General features: G+C 35.1%; 1 protein-coding gene and 1 pseudogene across 1 annotated transcript; both read right to left on the minus strand.

The window, feature by feature from the left end:
- On the minus strand, nt 1230-3893 carry LOC104748956 (UPF0503 protein At3g09070, chloroplastic). Its single transcript, XM_010470532.1, has one exon. The coding sequence runs from the start codon at nt 3471-3473 to the stop codon at nt 1434-1436; it is 2040 nt and encodes a 679-aa protein (XP_010468834.1). The 5' UTR covers nt 3474-3893; the 3' UTR covers nt 1230-1433.
- Nucleotides 10869-14564, minus strand: part of LOC104749018 — a 6221-nt pseudogene continuing 2525 nt past the window's right edge.

A 14564-nucleotide genomic window follows, 5' to 3' on the forward strand; every position in this document is an offset into this window, starting at 1 on the left:
AAAAAAAAAAAAAAAAAAAAAAATATTATTTGTTCATGTTTTACGGGGGAGTGACCTATGGCCGGTGGATATTGATGATACCAAACTCTCCATCGTTTAGATAAAAAATCACCAATGGCAGTTGTGGATGAACAAGAACTATAGTCTCTCGGTAAGGATGAGGGAACACAAATGGAGTTAGTTTAGGTGACGATTATGAAATAAAAACATAGACAAACCAACCTGGTCTGACTTTAAACTTTTGCTGCAGCGGGTGTCTTCGAGACACAACGACGATATCGTCTCCTAACTTATACCCTAACATTCCATCCACGTTCAACAATCACCTGAAACCATATTTTTTAATAAAAATCCAACATAAATAAGAAAAAAACAACTGAGACATGTAAATTGTTTTGGACAATAAATGAATTTTATGAGAAAAAACAAACAAACAAAGAGCCTCATAATTACCATCTCAAACAGTGAAATTTTCTATTTAAGTACATTAATTAAATATAAATTAAAAATATATATTTATTAAATATTATTAATTATGAATTATATAAGCCCTAGACAAAATATTGTTCTAGATCCACCACTCATTGAACATAAGTTGCTCCAAAAGTATTGTATTAGAATGATATGCATAAATGTATTTAGTTTATGTATTTAGCATAAATATTTGGTTTACTAAGAGTGAGAAAAAAAAAAAAAAAAAAAAAAAAAAAAAAAAAAAAAAAAAAAAAAAAAAAAANTTCTAACTCGACATTTGTAGCAATCGATTATTATCATTTAGACCAAGGATACTCGTTGATGTCTACCAAGGATACTTCTTAATGTCTACCAAATGATAATCCTTTTTGAGATTTCCTTGGAGAAAGTTGGCACTTAAAATTTATAGGAGAAGGTTAGCATTTTTTATTTCTTGAAGAAAGTTGGCATTTGAATTCTGAACCTGAAAGTTAACAAAAACTAACAATTTTTCTAATTACTTTTTTAAAAATGTCTAATACACTAATGGACTCATTTCTGAACTACTGCTATTATTCTCTTTGTAGTTTTGAATTCGAAACTTTCCTTAGCATTTTCGAACTCTTGCTATTATTCTCTTTCAAGTTCTGAACTCGAAACTTTATGGTTTTCATTATTAATGCTATTATTTTTCTTCAGTAATTCTAAAATGGATGCCATACAAAAAAAATCTGTGTGTTTGTTGTCAATTTTACGTATGTAGAACCAATAATAGCTGGTTAAAGGCGGTTTATTCCGGTTAAAATAGACAATGTCAACAAGTGATTCGTTTGAAAATGCCTCCCCCCCCCCTCTTAACATAAAAAAAAAAGTAAACCAATTGCACCAAAATTAAACCCAACCCAACGAGAAAATAACAAAGGTTCAGACTGCATAGAGCTAAACCCCTAAACCATCCAATGAACAATTTGTTGATCCAATCAGTACAGCCTCATTACACTCCTCGCTATTGAATGCCCGTGACTATTCGCCCACCCTCCGCCACCACCACCGCCGCCACCTGCACCGCTCACTCTCCGGCTACCTTTCATAGTTGGCAAGTAAAACTTCAACATTCCGTTTTCCCCATTCTTAGGTGAGTACCTTGAACTCTTATTCCTATCCAACCCATGGACTTTCCTCTGTGATCCCCCACCGGTACTCCTCCAGCTCACATTGCTATTACTCCTCACCATCCTCGGCCCTCCACCTCCATTCCTCAGCTCCGGCCATGACTCCGACAACGATCTCTCCACCATTCCACCGTTTAATCTCCTATACCTATCCTCTTCCTCTTCTTCTTCCTCATACTTGTTAACACTCTTCCTGTAAATAAGTCCTAAGATGCTCCATTTCCCCCACCTCCTCGACTTCTTGTTACTATTATCGTTACTATTTACTTTCCTCTCGCCGCCCATCATCGCCGGTTCCCGGAAAAACCCGTTATCCGTGTTCTCCACGGCATAGTTATTATCTCTCATTGATCCTCCTGAGTAAGCATCTATTGATATAGCCGACGACACTGAAAGCTTTGGCTCGTCCATATCAGCCACAACCGCTGCAGCCGTTTTCCTCATAGAGCTTGATGACCTGTCGAGACTCTTCCGCCTCCGTGACGATGAGTCAGTGTAGTAGTCTCGGGTTTGGATTGACCCGCCCGGGATTACAACCGGGTCGGACACTCCGTTAGCTTGATTAACCACCGGCGGCGGCGGTTCTTCCACCGGAAACTGCATATCCGCTCGGGCTACGTGGCGGTGCACCGGCGGCGGCGCATCTTCCACCACCGAGAGCATCGACGGCGGAGGAGGAGCTCTCGCGGCGGGAGGAAACGCTGTCCGTCCGATCAAAGACCCGTCCCAAGAAGCTCTCGGCTCGTCGAACGAGTAACGAGGGTCATCCAGAGAGATCCTACCGATGTCAACGGAGAATCTTCCGGCGTCAAGAGAGAATCTTCCGGCGTCGAGGGAGAATCTAGGATCTGTATCGCACGATCTCCGGCCGAATCCATAATCAGCGATCTCCGACTGAGTATCACGGAGCTGTCTCCCAATCGGTTTCTCCACCGGTAATCTAGCTGATCCCGGCCTATGGTCGCCGCCGTTGCGCCGCTTCTTCATCTTTTGATTCTGTCTCCATTTCTGAAGCTTCTTGCTAAAAACAGAGGCCGCCGACCAAAAGCTCCGTCGCACCGATGGCTTCTTGGTTTGAGAATCAAGATCTATGTAATCCTTAATCGGCTTCAGCTCCTCTTCTCTTATAGCTTCCGTTACCACAACGACCTCTTCGATCTCTTCAACAATTTCGTTGCTTTGTTCTCTAATTAGTTCGCCGGAATCATTAAGAATCTCAAAGTCTCCAGCTTCGACGTAGTCCTCCACTTCCTCTTCGACGTCGTCGTCGCTTTCAGCTTCTCCTTCATCGTTAACCTCTAAAACAGGCTCCGCAACGCTAGATTTCCTCGGCTCGACTTCAACATCATTGCCGCCGGAGACAGAGGTTAGAAGGTTTGGTTGCTCGTCTTGGCTAAACAAGTTCCAAAGAGAGCTACGGACGTCACAAGACCTACGTTGTGGCTCAAACACTCCTGAGAACCCTTCGTTGATTTTAGACGCTGAGAAAGATTTAGTACGACGGAGCTCAGGGAAGAATCCGGGTTTAACCCGGCCGTTTCCGCTGTTGTTTACACCGCCTACTCCGCTGTTACCGGAAGGCTTGAAAAAAGCCTTGAGAGCCGCAGCGGAGATGGTGGGAGGTTTCCGAGAAGAAGATGAGGAGGAGGCAGCGCCATTGTTGCTCTGATCTAAGACGGAGAGACGCTCACAGAGACAAGAAGGGCAGAAACCGGTGAAACGCTCTTCTGGGTGACGGTCGCAAGAGGTAGAGAGACGGTGAGGCTGTGGAGGTTGTGGAGGCGGAGCTAAAGCAGCTGCTGCTGATGATGCGGCGACGGAGACTGGTGGGTCAGTAGGTGGATTCATGACGGGAAATAATGGTTGTTATGGATTCTCTCCCTCTTGCTCATAGCTATATCGTCATCACTGTCTCTGGTCTTGGCTTATAGAGAGAGAGAGAGAGAGAGAGAGATTGGGGGAAGTATTGTCTCTGAAACTTGGTCTTGTTCCAACGGTAATTGAAAGAGAAAGGAGATTGAAGAGAAACAACAAAACTAAAGAATTATTATCAAAGCAGAGAAAGAACCAAAAACCAAAATAAAATAAATCAGTTTTTTCGAATAATAATAGTATAATGTTTTTAGTAGTTAGTATATGGTTTTAGCGTGTTTAATGTACGGTTATCTATAAATTTTGTCCAGCTTTATTGATGATATAAGCCAAGATCTTAATTTTTGTTGTTACTTTTATTTCAGACAAAAAAACATATTAAACCTTTACACTTATCAAACATTTTGCTTTTTTTTTTTTTTTCTTTTTCTTTGCTAATTACATGTTTCTTCCAAAACAAGTGGATGGATAAGAGCTAAATGGAGAGATAATGAAATGTCGTAATTGACCTGATATTCTTCTAATTTTTGTTTTGTCTCATGTAGTCATGTAATGTGTAATAATATTAATGATAAACCCGTCACTTGTTGGGTCGGTAGCAAAGTGGATTTTTTTTTGCTTGCTTTGTCAAAAAAGCAAAATTTTAACTCGAAAAGAAAATCAAAATTTTCACACTGCTTTAGGACAAAATTTCAAAAAGGAAACACATGGTTTAGTTTTAATTTAAATCAATAATGATGACTCTAACGTTGATTCAACCAACGATACCAAAAACATTATGAAACATATATATATATAATATATATACCATACATATTTGTGTGTAAAAATGACAGTGGTGCGAGGCTCTCCGGTTTTGTATACAGTGCTACGGTAATGATCATTTGTCAATTATCGCATCAATCATATATGAAAATTACTGCTTTAATCAAAAACCACCACAGTTACAAATTTAGGGCATCATTAAAGGGGAACTATTTTTGGTGGTCTTAGATTAAATATATAGTGAAAATAATGCTAGATCAGTTGTTAAGATCATAGATAAAAAAAATGGGAGAACTAATTATGGTGTTCTTAGAATAAAGATATAGTGAAATAATATTCATAAACATTTTACAAATTATAAAAATTTATAAAATAACATTTAAATTGCTTACTTATATAAAAGCAATTGTATACTTATAAATTAATATAATATTCTTAAACATATTACAATTATAAAAACTTATAAATTAACATTTAAATTGCATACTTATATAAAAGCAATTATATACTTATAAATTAATATAATATTCTTAAACATATTACAATTATAAAAACTTATAAATTAACATTTAAATTGCATACTTATATAAATGAAATATTTTCTTTTTTTCTAAAAAATTTCATCCAATCACATGAAGCCACGTCAAATAAGAACTGGGCTTAGATCAGTTCTACATCAAGAACTAAAAAAAGTGTTATAAGTCACTATTCATTATTTTTATAATTTTTTTGGGCTAAGAACACACTTGGTGTTCTCCCATTAACGATGGCATTAATGGCCTTAGAGAGCCTCTCTCTCGATAGTTTAAAACCCCAAAAGAGAAAAAAGAAGATTCGGACAATACGATACGATACGAGAGAGAGCCTAGAAGAAAAGAAAAAGCAAAAATCACACTCCTAATTTCTTGTCTCTGTGACACTCGCTTCTTTCGCTTTCTCTCTTCTTCCTTTTTTCTTTTTCTCTCTTTTCTCTTTTTCCTTTATTATTTTTTCTTTTTTCTCTAAACATTATTTTGCAAATCAATCGTCTCGATATTCGTAGGAATATATTAAAACGAGAGAGAGATAGAGATATAGAGGTTGAAAATTAAGACCAGAAACTATAGTAACAAAATCAATAAATCTCAAAAAACAATGTTTTCGCTATTATATTACTTGCTAGAAGAAGCATTTGATATCCAAGAACAAAAACAAATTATGAGAAAATTATTCAATTTGAGTAGTTTTCGTTATCAAAGACTGTATTATATATTTGTGTGCTTCTTTTTAGCGATGCATTCTTTACCTTTTTATTTCTATATTTTTTTGTTGCTTTATCTGATCAAATTTGTCTTGGCTTTTCTTTTTGTTTCTTTTCTTTCTCTGTTCTCTCCATTGATTTCTTTTAAGAATCTATGTATTCTCTACTGTTGGACGTGGTTGCATATATAGTATGTAATACAAATTTTTGAAATTTGATGTTTAATTGGACTGTGGAACTATATATTTTGATTTTGATATATTCTGTCCTGAACTGAGATAGTACGTACGGTCTTCGAATGTCTCTAGCATGGGAAGCACATCTTGTCCTTCATCTATACGCCGTCGTTTTCCATCGTTTTATGGGTTCATTTTTGTTTTCCTATACTATACCATCATCGTACGATATACTAATATATATACCATTGTATTTTAATAATAGTTTGGTTACAATCTTACGTTTTTAAGATATATAAGGATGTCTTGCTATTTGTGTGTATATTATATGTATTCCCGGACGTGTGTGTGAGGGGTAAGTAATAAGAATCTTCCAACTAGTTCCCACGTAAGTATTATTATTCTTCATCATTGGTTGGTTCATTTGTTGTATGTATTATTATTACTAAAGGTATACTTTCGTAGTTAAATCGTAAGCATGGACTTCTGTTTTTTTTTTAAGGTCAAACCGTAAATATATCTTCTTCTTTTTTTGTCTGTTACGTTTAAATAATTATTTTTAGGTCGTGTGTTGCGTGACGCACTGACGTTCATTGCTGCCTCGTAGCCCCATGAAACCTCTCTCACGCAATCAATGCCATCAATGTGGGTGTTTATTAATACTGAATTTTACTATTATTACTACTAACTCACGTCTTTTCACTTACTTCTTTCTCGTTTATAATTCTGTATAGTAAATTTTGTAATATTTGCAAGAAAACTGATTCTCTATGTTAATAAATTTAATGATACTATTAACGATAGAGAAAATGAATACTTGTAATTAACGATAGGAACAAATTCATAACAAAGCCAAAATGTGAAAATAATACAAGCGCATAACAAAGGTTGGTAAAACATTTGGATAGTTACGATTAGTAATAACTGGATGAGTACCTACACGATATGCGGGTTTAAAGTTTTATAAATGAAATTAAATTTATTAAAAAATTTGTTGTATATTATATATAAATTTTATTATTGTTATAATACACTGATTTATATCCATTTATAAATATTTTATGTATGTTACTATTAAAAGTATATTTTTTATACCTAAATGTATTCTTGTATGTTACAAAAATATTCTTTATCACCATCTAGAAACTGTCTATATAAACACATTAAGCCAAATATATTACTTTCACTTCTACATACTTTTTTAATTACTAAATTTGTTGGCTCAAAAAACATTTTGAATAAAAGATATATTACATAATATACTAATCAATGATGTATCATCACAATAATGTATGACCACCATGGAGAAAACATCAGCTCCGCCTTCATCCCTTATGGAGAGAACCTTGTGTCCAACCTCCTCCACCATGGAGAGAACTTTGGCTCCGTCTTTCTCCCTTATAGAGATAACCTTGCGTCCATCCTCTCTTGTGGAGATAACTTTGTGTCCAACCTTCTCTACCATAGGGAGAACCTCGGCTCTGCCCTCCTCCTATGTGAAGAAAATATGTTCACGTCTTTTTGCTATCTCAAAAAGGCTTGTTCCGACAACCAATGAAAGTAAAAACAATTTTCTAACTTCACAAAAAAATCTTTTGATAGTAATTAATGTTAAATTTCTGAATGTATTCGTCATAGTAACTATGCCAAAGTGAAAGTAAAATAATTGGCTTAATGTGTTTAAAGATAACATTATATACTAATCAATGATGTATCATGACAATAATGTATGACTGCCATGGAAAAAACATCGGCTCTGCCCTCATCCCTTATGGAGAGAACCTTGCGTCCAACTTTCTCCATCATGGAGAGAACCTTGACTCTGTCTTTCTCCCTTGGAGAGATAACCTTGCGTCCAACCTCTTCCACCTTCCTTTGTTGGGTAGATAACCTTGTGTCCAACCTTCTCCACCATAGAGAGAACCTCGGCTCTGCCCTCTTCCTGTGTGGAGAGAAAATGTTCACGTCTTTTTGCTATCTCAAAATAGCTTGCTCCGACGACCAATAAACGTCAAAACCTTTTTCAATCGTCACAAAATCTTTTGATAGTAACTAATGCTAAATTTCTCAATGTATTCGTGGAAATGTCTTTGACACAACATGATGTAGTCTCTGTCTCTGTAACGCTTCAACCGCCACATTGTTTAGTGAGCCCATATCTATCTCAGTCCATGAGTCCACCTTCCCAAGTGGGCCCTACATCTATTCCCGGCTTGTGGACCAACTCATATTCGATGGCCGCTTTGTTACGTCTGGAAGTCATTAGAAACTTGATTACCGACCTTACAAATCAACAAATGATATTTTCTTGTGTTTTGTCCTCACTCGCACAATTTCGACAATCACTTCCAGAAAGGTCACCCATCATGAAGTTCTCTCAAGACCCTTGACTGAAAAAATAAGTGCATTTTGGTGACGTATGTGGCTAAATCAATTCTTTTAAACATTTCCGTAAACCAGGGTGTCAGAGTTTTTGAGCTCCTATGGATCTATCAACAACGATTTATTTTCTTCCAATCTATCTATCTATGTTTGTTGTACGCTTATGTTTGATTAGCCTATTTTATCAATTCATTAGGTTGATGAGCTTCTATTCGTTATCTCCCTTTGGGATTGAATGAATAATGGTAACAATTATGTTTGCAAAAAAAAAAAAGATTTATGACCAAACAATCAAGGTTGAGAAACTGAAAAAAAAATTAATTTGGCATAATTAAAGAAATAATAGAAAATTATAAGCATGTTAATATATGTATCCCAAATCATTCAAAGATTAAAATACAAATTAAAACAATCTAAAAATACTACAAGAAATTTTTAAAATACAGTATTAAAAAAAGAAGACTCATATATTAATCTTTTTTTTTTGTCAACATATTAATCTTACCTATTCCCAACTGAAATAGGAGAAAGTAGTAAAAAATTTTGGTTTAAGAAAATAAGAAAAATTACCTTCCCATTAAAATATATTCTCAATTAAACAAAGTTGAAAGCAATGTTTTTGAATAAATTATTTAAATATGATTCGATCTTTGATTATATAGAAGTGAGTACAAAAATCAGAATAAATAATTAAAAGTATATTTTCCTTAATTAAAAGTATATGAGGCGAACTTTGTTTTTTTTCTAAATTCTGAAAATTTTTATAATTATATTTTTACTTTATTAATATTTTTAAAAACAAAATATTTTCTTTTTGTTGTAATCAAATTCTTCCTATTAAATATTTACATATGTCAAAATCTCAGACTGATAACTTGACACATGTCAAAATCTTGTTAATAACTAACTTTCAAAACCCAACTTTATATAATAAGATAGTGCCATTTAAAAAAAACATAATAATTATTACAAAGCTATATAATATATTATCTTTAGACTGTGGGCATTTAATCATGGATTAAAGATCATGATTGATTTTTTTTTTTTATGGGTATTATTAATGGAATGAAGAAAAAAACATGGAAAAAAGACTTTGATGTTAAAAAGAAAAAGAAGTTAAGGTAAGTTCACTCAAACCATTTTATCTGTATTCAAACTAGTCATTAAGTCCACTAAACAAAACAAAAAGAGGAGACCCGCGCATGCTTGCAGATAACCCAATTATTCCCCAAGTGAGAACAAACCCTCAAAGGCTCAAACACTTAAGAGATACAAAGATACTTGAACTTTCTTGATTCACCTTACTTAATTTATCTCTCAGAAACCAGATTAATTTAAGGCCACTACAAATTTCTCTCTGATATTATATTAACAAAGATATATAAATCTTCAACATTATTTGTCTATCATTTTTATTCAGTTGTTCTTTTATTTATTGTGATAGAAATTATGAAAAACATTGGATCAAAGGTAAAGGAAAAAAAAGAGACATATAATCATTACGAGAGAAATAATGAGTTGGAAAAGGACAATCAAATATGAACCTTTTTGGCCCACAACATTCGACAACTCACAGAAATCAAAGGCTTTTTGGTTTTCCCAATTTATCAAGAAGAAAAAAAAACAACCCAACTTATTATTTTTCACTTTAAAATGAAAAAATGAATGGGAAAAGATTTAATATTTTACATAAAAGCCTCTATTTTGGACCCAACATGCTTGTGTATGTCATTCTATTCACATTTATGAAAGTCTCTTTAGTTCCTTTCTTACTCAGATACTCTCCTTAACTAATAAGTGTCCGTGTACTGTATCTCGTGTAGTAGTTTCTAATGTACACTACATTCGTATTAATCGTTTGTGCGGTAGTATTAAACACGTGATACGTTAGTGTCCTTTACAACTAACACATATTTTGAGTTTAAACCTTGTAATCAACCATAAAGGAGTATAATTTTTTTTTAAAACAGAATTATTAACTAATGAAAGATGGAATAGATGAGAAAGAGACATAAGAGAAGGAGGGAGCTAAACATATACTTTGAGATTTGTTTGTTACTAGAATTTTTTTTTTTTTTTTAAAAGAGTGAGGAATCCCAATAAAGGAGGGAGCTGTTTTTTTTTTAGGCATGTTACTAAAGCAAGACATAAAAGCACTCAAAACAGGACAAATTTCTAGGCTTTGCTTTATTACATTTCTTTCTTCTTTTTGTGTGAACTATAGTGTTTTTTTAGATGTGTATAGTTATGTAGTATATGTATATATTGTAAAGATGATATTCGATTCCAAGATTATATAAGAAAACGATTAACTTAACATTTGACACATGAATCTTTTTTTATTCATGTTTGTTCCTCTCTCAAAATTAAGATGGGTTTTCAGAGTTGATCCAATATATCACCGCATATATGGAAAAAGAAGAATATTATCGTATATAGGTTTAGTACTGAATATGTAAAATATATTACTATCATAAAACAAGTCTATTATTAACTGAGTACCTGACCTAAAAGAAAAAAAAAGTCTATTATTAATCGCCATGAAAATCAGCAGCTATAGTAGTAGTAGTAGTTCTCAAAGGAAGAGAGATACGAAAAAGGCATTGTTGAAGCACTACTTTGGTGGATATCTTTACATTACTTTGCTGGATCCGTTTTTTGTAGATAACTGACTCGTATCGATCTTGAAACTTACAAGAACATACAAGTTAAATAACTAAGAAAATAATTACTTTATCAGAAAAGTAGTTTATACATTCAATGGGTTAACGTATGTACAATTATATGGAATCTGAAATGATTTGAAAAGCAAACCAGTCAATGTAATTAGGACGAGCAACAGACAACAATCTATTATTTATTCAATTTTTGTATGGTTAAGTAACTGATAACTGTACAGAGGAGTTTTTATATAGTCTTTCTTTTTACTAACTGATTCGAACTAATTGGAGACAATTCTATCGCTGTTTCTATTTTCTTGCTCAAGCATTATCTTGGCAACAACTTCATTAACTTTATGAGACATTTCTGGGATCATCAAAGCTGCTTCATCAAACAACTGGGCTCTGAGTTCACCTGAGATTTGATCTCGAGGAGAAGCTTCAGACAATTCCGACATTGACTGGACAAAAACTCCAGCAGCAGCGTTTAAACCGTGTAGTGCTTGACGGCAAGAAGTTATCATTTCTTGAAGTGAATCGTCTGCAAGTGTATCATTGAATACTTCTGAAGAGGTCTTTTCCTGTGACATAACAAAACCACTGATTACATAAAACGTAACATTGAAACCACTTAACTACTATACACGAACATAATGTTGGCATATAAATATATATAACTGTGTCTGTTTAAATCTGTGCTGTGTAATGTATAAGTGAGTTGATATTTTAGCAAAAATATGACTTGGTGAAACCTGTTCAGGATGGTCTTCTGAACTAAGTGAAGATTGATCATTCACCGTATCAAGAGGGAGATGTTCTTGGATCGACCTCAAAGTCTTGTACCCTGATTTCTGGGAGGGCGTACGCATAAATTGTTTGGTTCCGCCAATGTAGTCTCTTCTTAGGAAAAACTGGGAAGAATATCTTCTTTGCTGCAATGATTTTTCGGCACCAACCTATGGTTAAGAAAAAAAAATTGGCCATTAAAATTTCTCTTGGTAACCTAAAACATGTCGAAGCAATAGGGACGAGAGCTCTTACCTCTTCTATCATTGACAAATTGTTATCAAACTGCTTGAGCATGTCCCCCTGCTCGGCAGAATGTTTGGTGAAGAAATTTTCAGGTTTCTGTTGTTTAATGAAAGATGCTTGGATGTTTGGAGAATTCAGAAGATCCAAACACACGTTGTAGATAGTGTTCCAACGGGTTTTTTCTTTCCTATGGCTGTTGAGAAGCAAAATTAAAACAATCAGTGTGGTTCTCATAAAAGCAGACAGAGTGATAAAGAGAAGAACTGCAGTAATGAAGAAAGCTTCTTACCTAGGAGCATCTCCTTGACCCACTGAAGTTTCAGTGTCGCTAGAGCTTTTGGATAGGCTTCCAAGGCATAATTTTTCGGTTTTTGAACCTTGCTTGGGAGTTTGGCATTCAACAGAAGAGCTTTCTTCAGCACTGTGAACAGTATTTGTCAGACTTTTATCTTCATGTTTCTGATGTGGAGGCAATAAAGACACACAATATCAGAAGAACTGAAAGCCTTTAGCTGAAATTTTGGGTCTAGAAAAAGCATTTTCTAATGATTCCCAGAAAGCATGCAACTTTTTGGGCTTGTACCTGGTTTGAAATAGACTTCTGACAAGTGGTAGCAATATCAGATGTTTCCACATAAACTTGAGCCCACTTAGGAAGTCGAGAAACGCTGAACTTAAATGAGGATGTCCATGGAGAGCGTAGCTGCACTGATCTGCGTTTTCTTCTACTGGCTTATAGTTTGCAGAAGATGATGCATCTTTTGGATTGTCTTCCTCCAAATCAACTACAATTTGCTTGAACTTTTCGAGTTGGACCACAGTCAACCTGCCATTTTCATTTACTGCCCGTATAATACGTGTAGCCATTCGCAAAGGAAGTTTCCAGACAAATATACAGCCGTCACTTGCAACCTGACAATAAACATCAAAGAAAAGTTAAAAGAAAAGTTTCTCTCAGTTTTTCGCTTTCATTTGAGGCATACCAAGAAAGATAGATCCAGGTTTTCGAGCATAATAGGCTCTTTTGTGGAAATTCAATTCAATAGGAATGAGACATTGATCTTGACTTCATCCATAAGCCAAGGTTATTACAGTTGTAAGTAACAGAAAACTACAATTCAGAAACTTACTGAAATGATATGTTTGCAATCAGGTAGGAAAATAACACCAGTCACTGGTTCACTATGTCCTGTGGCCTGAGCAACCAGCTCTCCAGTGACAAAATCCACAAAGAAGATTGTCCTGTTAGAGTAAGAGCATACCAAGTAGTTGCAACTTGGGTCCAAAATGACCTGTGAAAGAGATCTTATTGTCAGCACTAGAACATCAAACAATGTTGAAGTCTAGTCAAAATGTTTGTTCAATGCACCTTTATGGGATCTCCATGGTCTCGGTCTTGCTTGAATGATCTGACAAGCTTTCCACTTTCCATGTCAAATATGTTTATCTTCTTATCCTGCAATCATGAGATATAACATCAGACTCCTTGTATGTTTAAACAGATGTTGGTGTACGAGTAATTGACTCAATGTGCTCGAGATAAGGTGGTAATATATTAATGTTCACCGAAAGGTACCAATACCGGTCCCACTGTGACAACAAGTCTTGATGTTGGATCTACAGCCACATCAGAGATGGTTCCCTGAGAGAGAGTTCGAGGAAGAGAAGGTGAAAGACGAACACTACTTGCTTTTCTGACAACGTCAAACAGCTGCAACCTGCAACAATATCAAAGATTATCTCATAAATTTCTCTAAAGTAAATATGCGGATGTAAAAAAAAAAAGAGTAAATATGCAAGTTTCGTGGTCTTGCAGCACATAAAACATTACCTATCTGCACCAGAAGTTATAATTTTCCGGCCATTACATGCGAATTTAACAGAAGTTACAGCAGCTGAACTACAAACACTCCCAACGGGATCAAAGTTCCTGACAACAAGAACATATAAGTTCGTATGGCCCTTGTTAGGGAAATCAAAAGACCATAACAAAGCTGTTATTTAACACCTTTTGACATCATAAAGGTGGATTGCTCGGCCCTTTCCACCAGAAGCAAGCAAGAAATCGCTGCTTGAGGCATTTTCAGAATCAGCGTCTTCCATTCCAGGAAAGCTGAAGCTCAATGACTGAATTTCTGCTTCATGAGCATCCTGCAAGATGGTTATCAATAAGAGGCTTAGGAATATGATGTCTTGAAACCAACCACTGAAGACTAATATTGAACAACGGTGACTAAATTACCGTAAAGCATGTATATTCTGATTCTTGTAGATCATATATATGAAGATTCCCTCCACAGTCACCAGCTGCTAAGTACTTTCCATCTTCACTTACTGCCAGTGCTCGGAAACCAAATTTGCTACCACATGTCTCAAGGAGATCACGTTCAAAAATTCCAGCGCTAGCTGCATTATAATAAAAATAATGAGTGAAAATGACTAATTGAAACAAATCTGAACAGAAATATACTACAAACACTAATTTGTTTCAAATTCCGAGCGTATGTTACAATTACCTAAATGCATAATCCCTTGTGTTGAAGATTCTGAGGGATTGCTGCTTGCATTAGCTTCTAACGGATCCACTTGGAAAGCAAGATCCCACAACCTGATGGTTCCATCTTCAGAACATGTAGTGAAAGAAACCCCTTCACTGCATCCCCTAGCTACACATGCAGCTGTTGGACTGTGCATATTTCCACAAGAGAGGTTTTTTATATCCCAAATTCCGGCAGAATGTGATACCATCATCGAGCACCTAGTAGGCTGGAATAAGGAAGAAAAGTTTCACCATATGCAGTTGGTGCTCTAA

The sequence above is a fragment of the Camelina sativa genome, chromosome 1, assembly GCF_000633955.1.
Source record: "Camelina sativa cultivar DH55 chromosome 1, Cs, whole genome shotgun sequence".
Classification (NCBI taxonomy): Eukaryota; Viridiplantae; Streptophyta; class Magnoliopsida; order Brassicales; family Brassicaceae; genus Camelina; species Camelina sativa.

What these genes read in the sequence shown, in the direction of transcription:
- LOC104748956 (XM_010470532.1), bottom strand. Translation starts at nt 3,473, where the DNA reads ATGAATCCACCTACTGACCCACCAGTCTCCGTCGCCGCATCATCAGCA.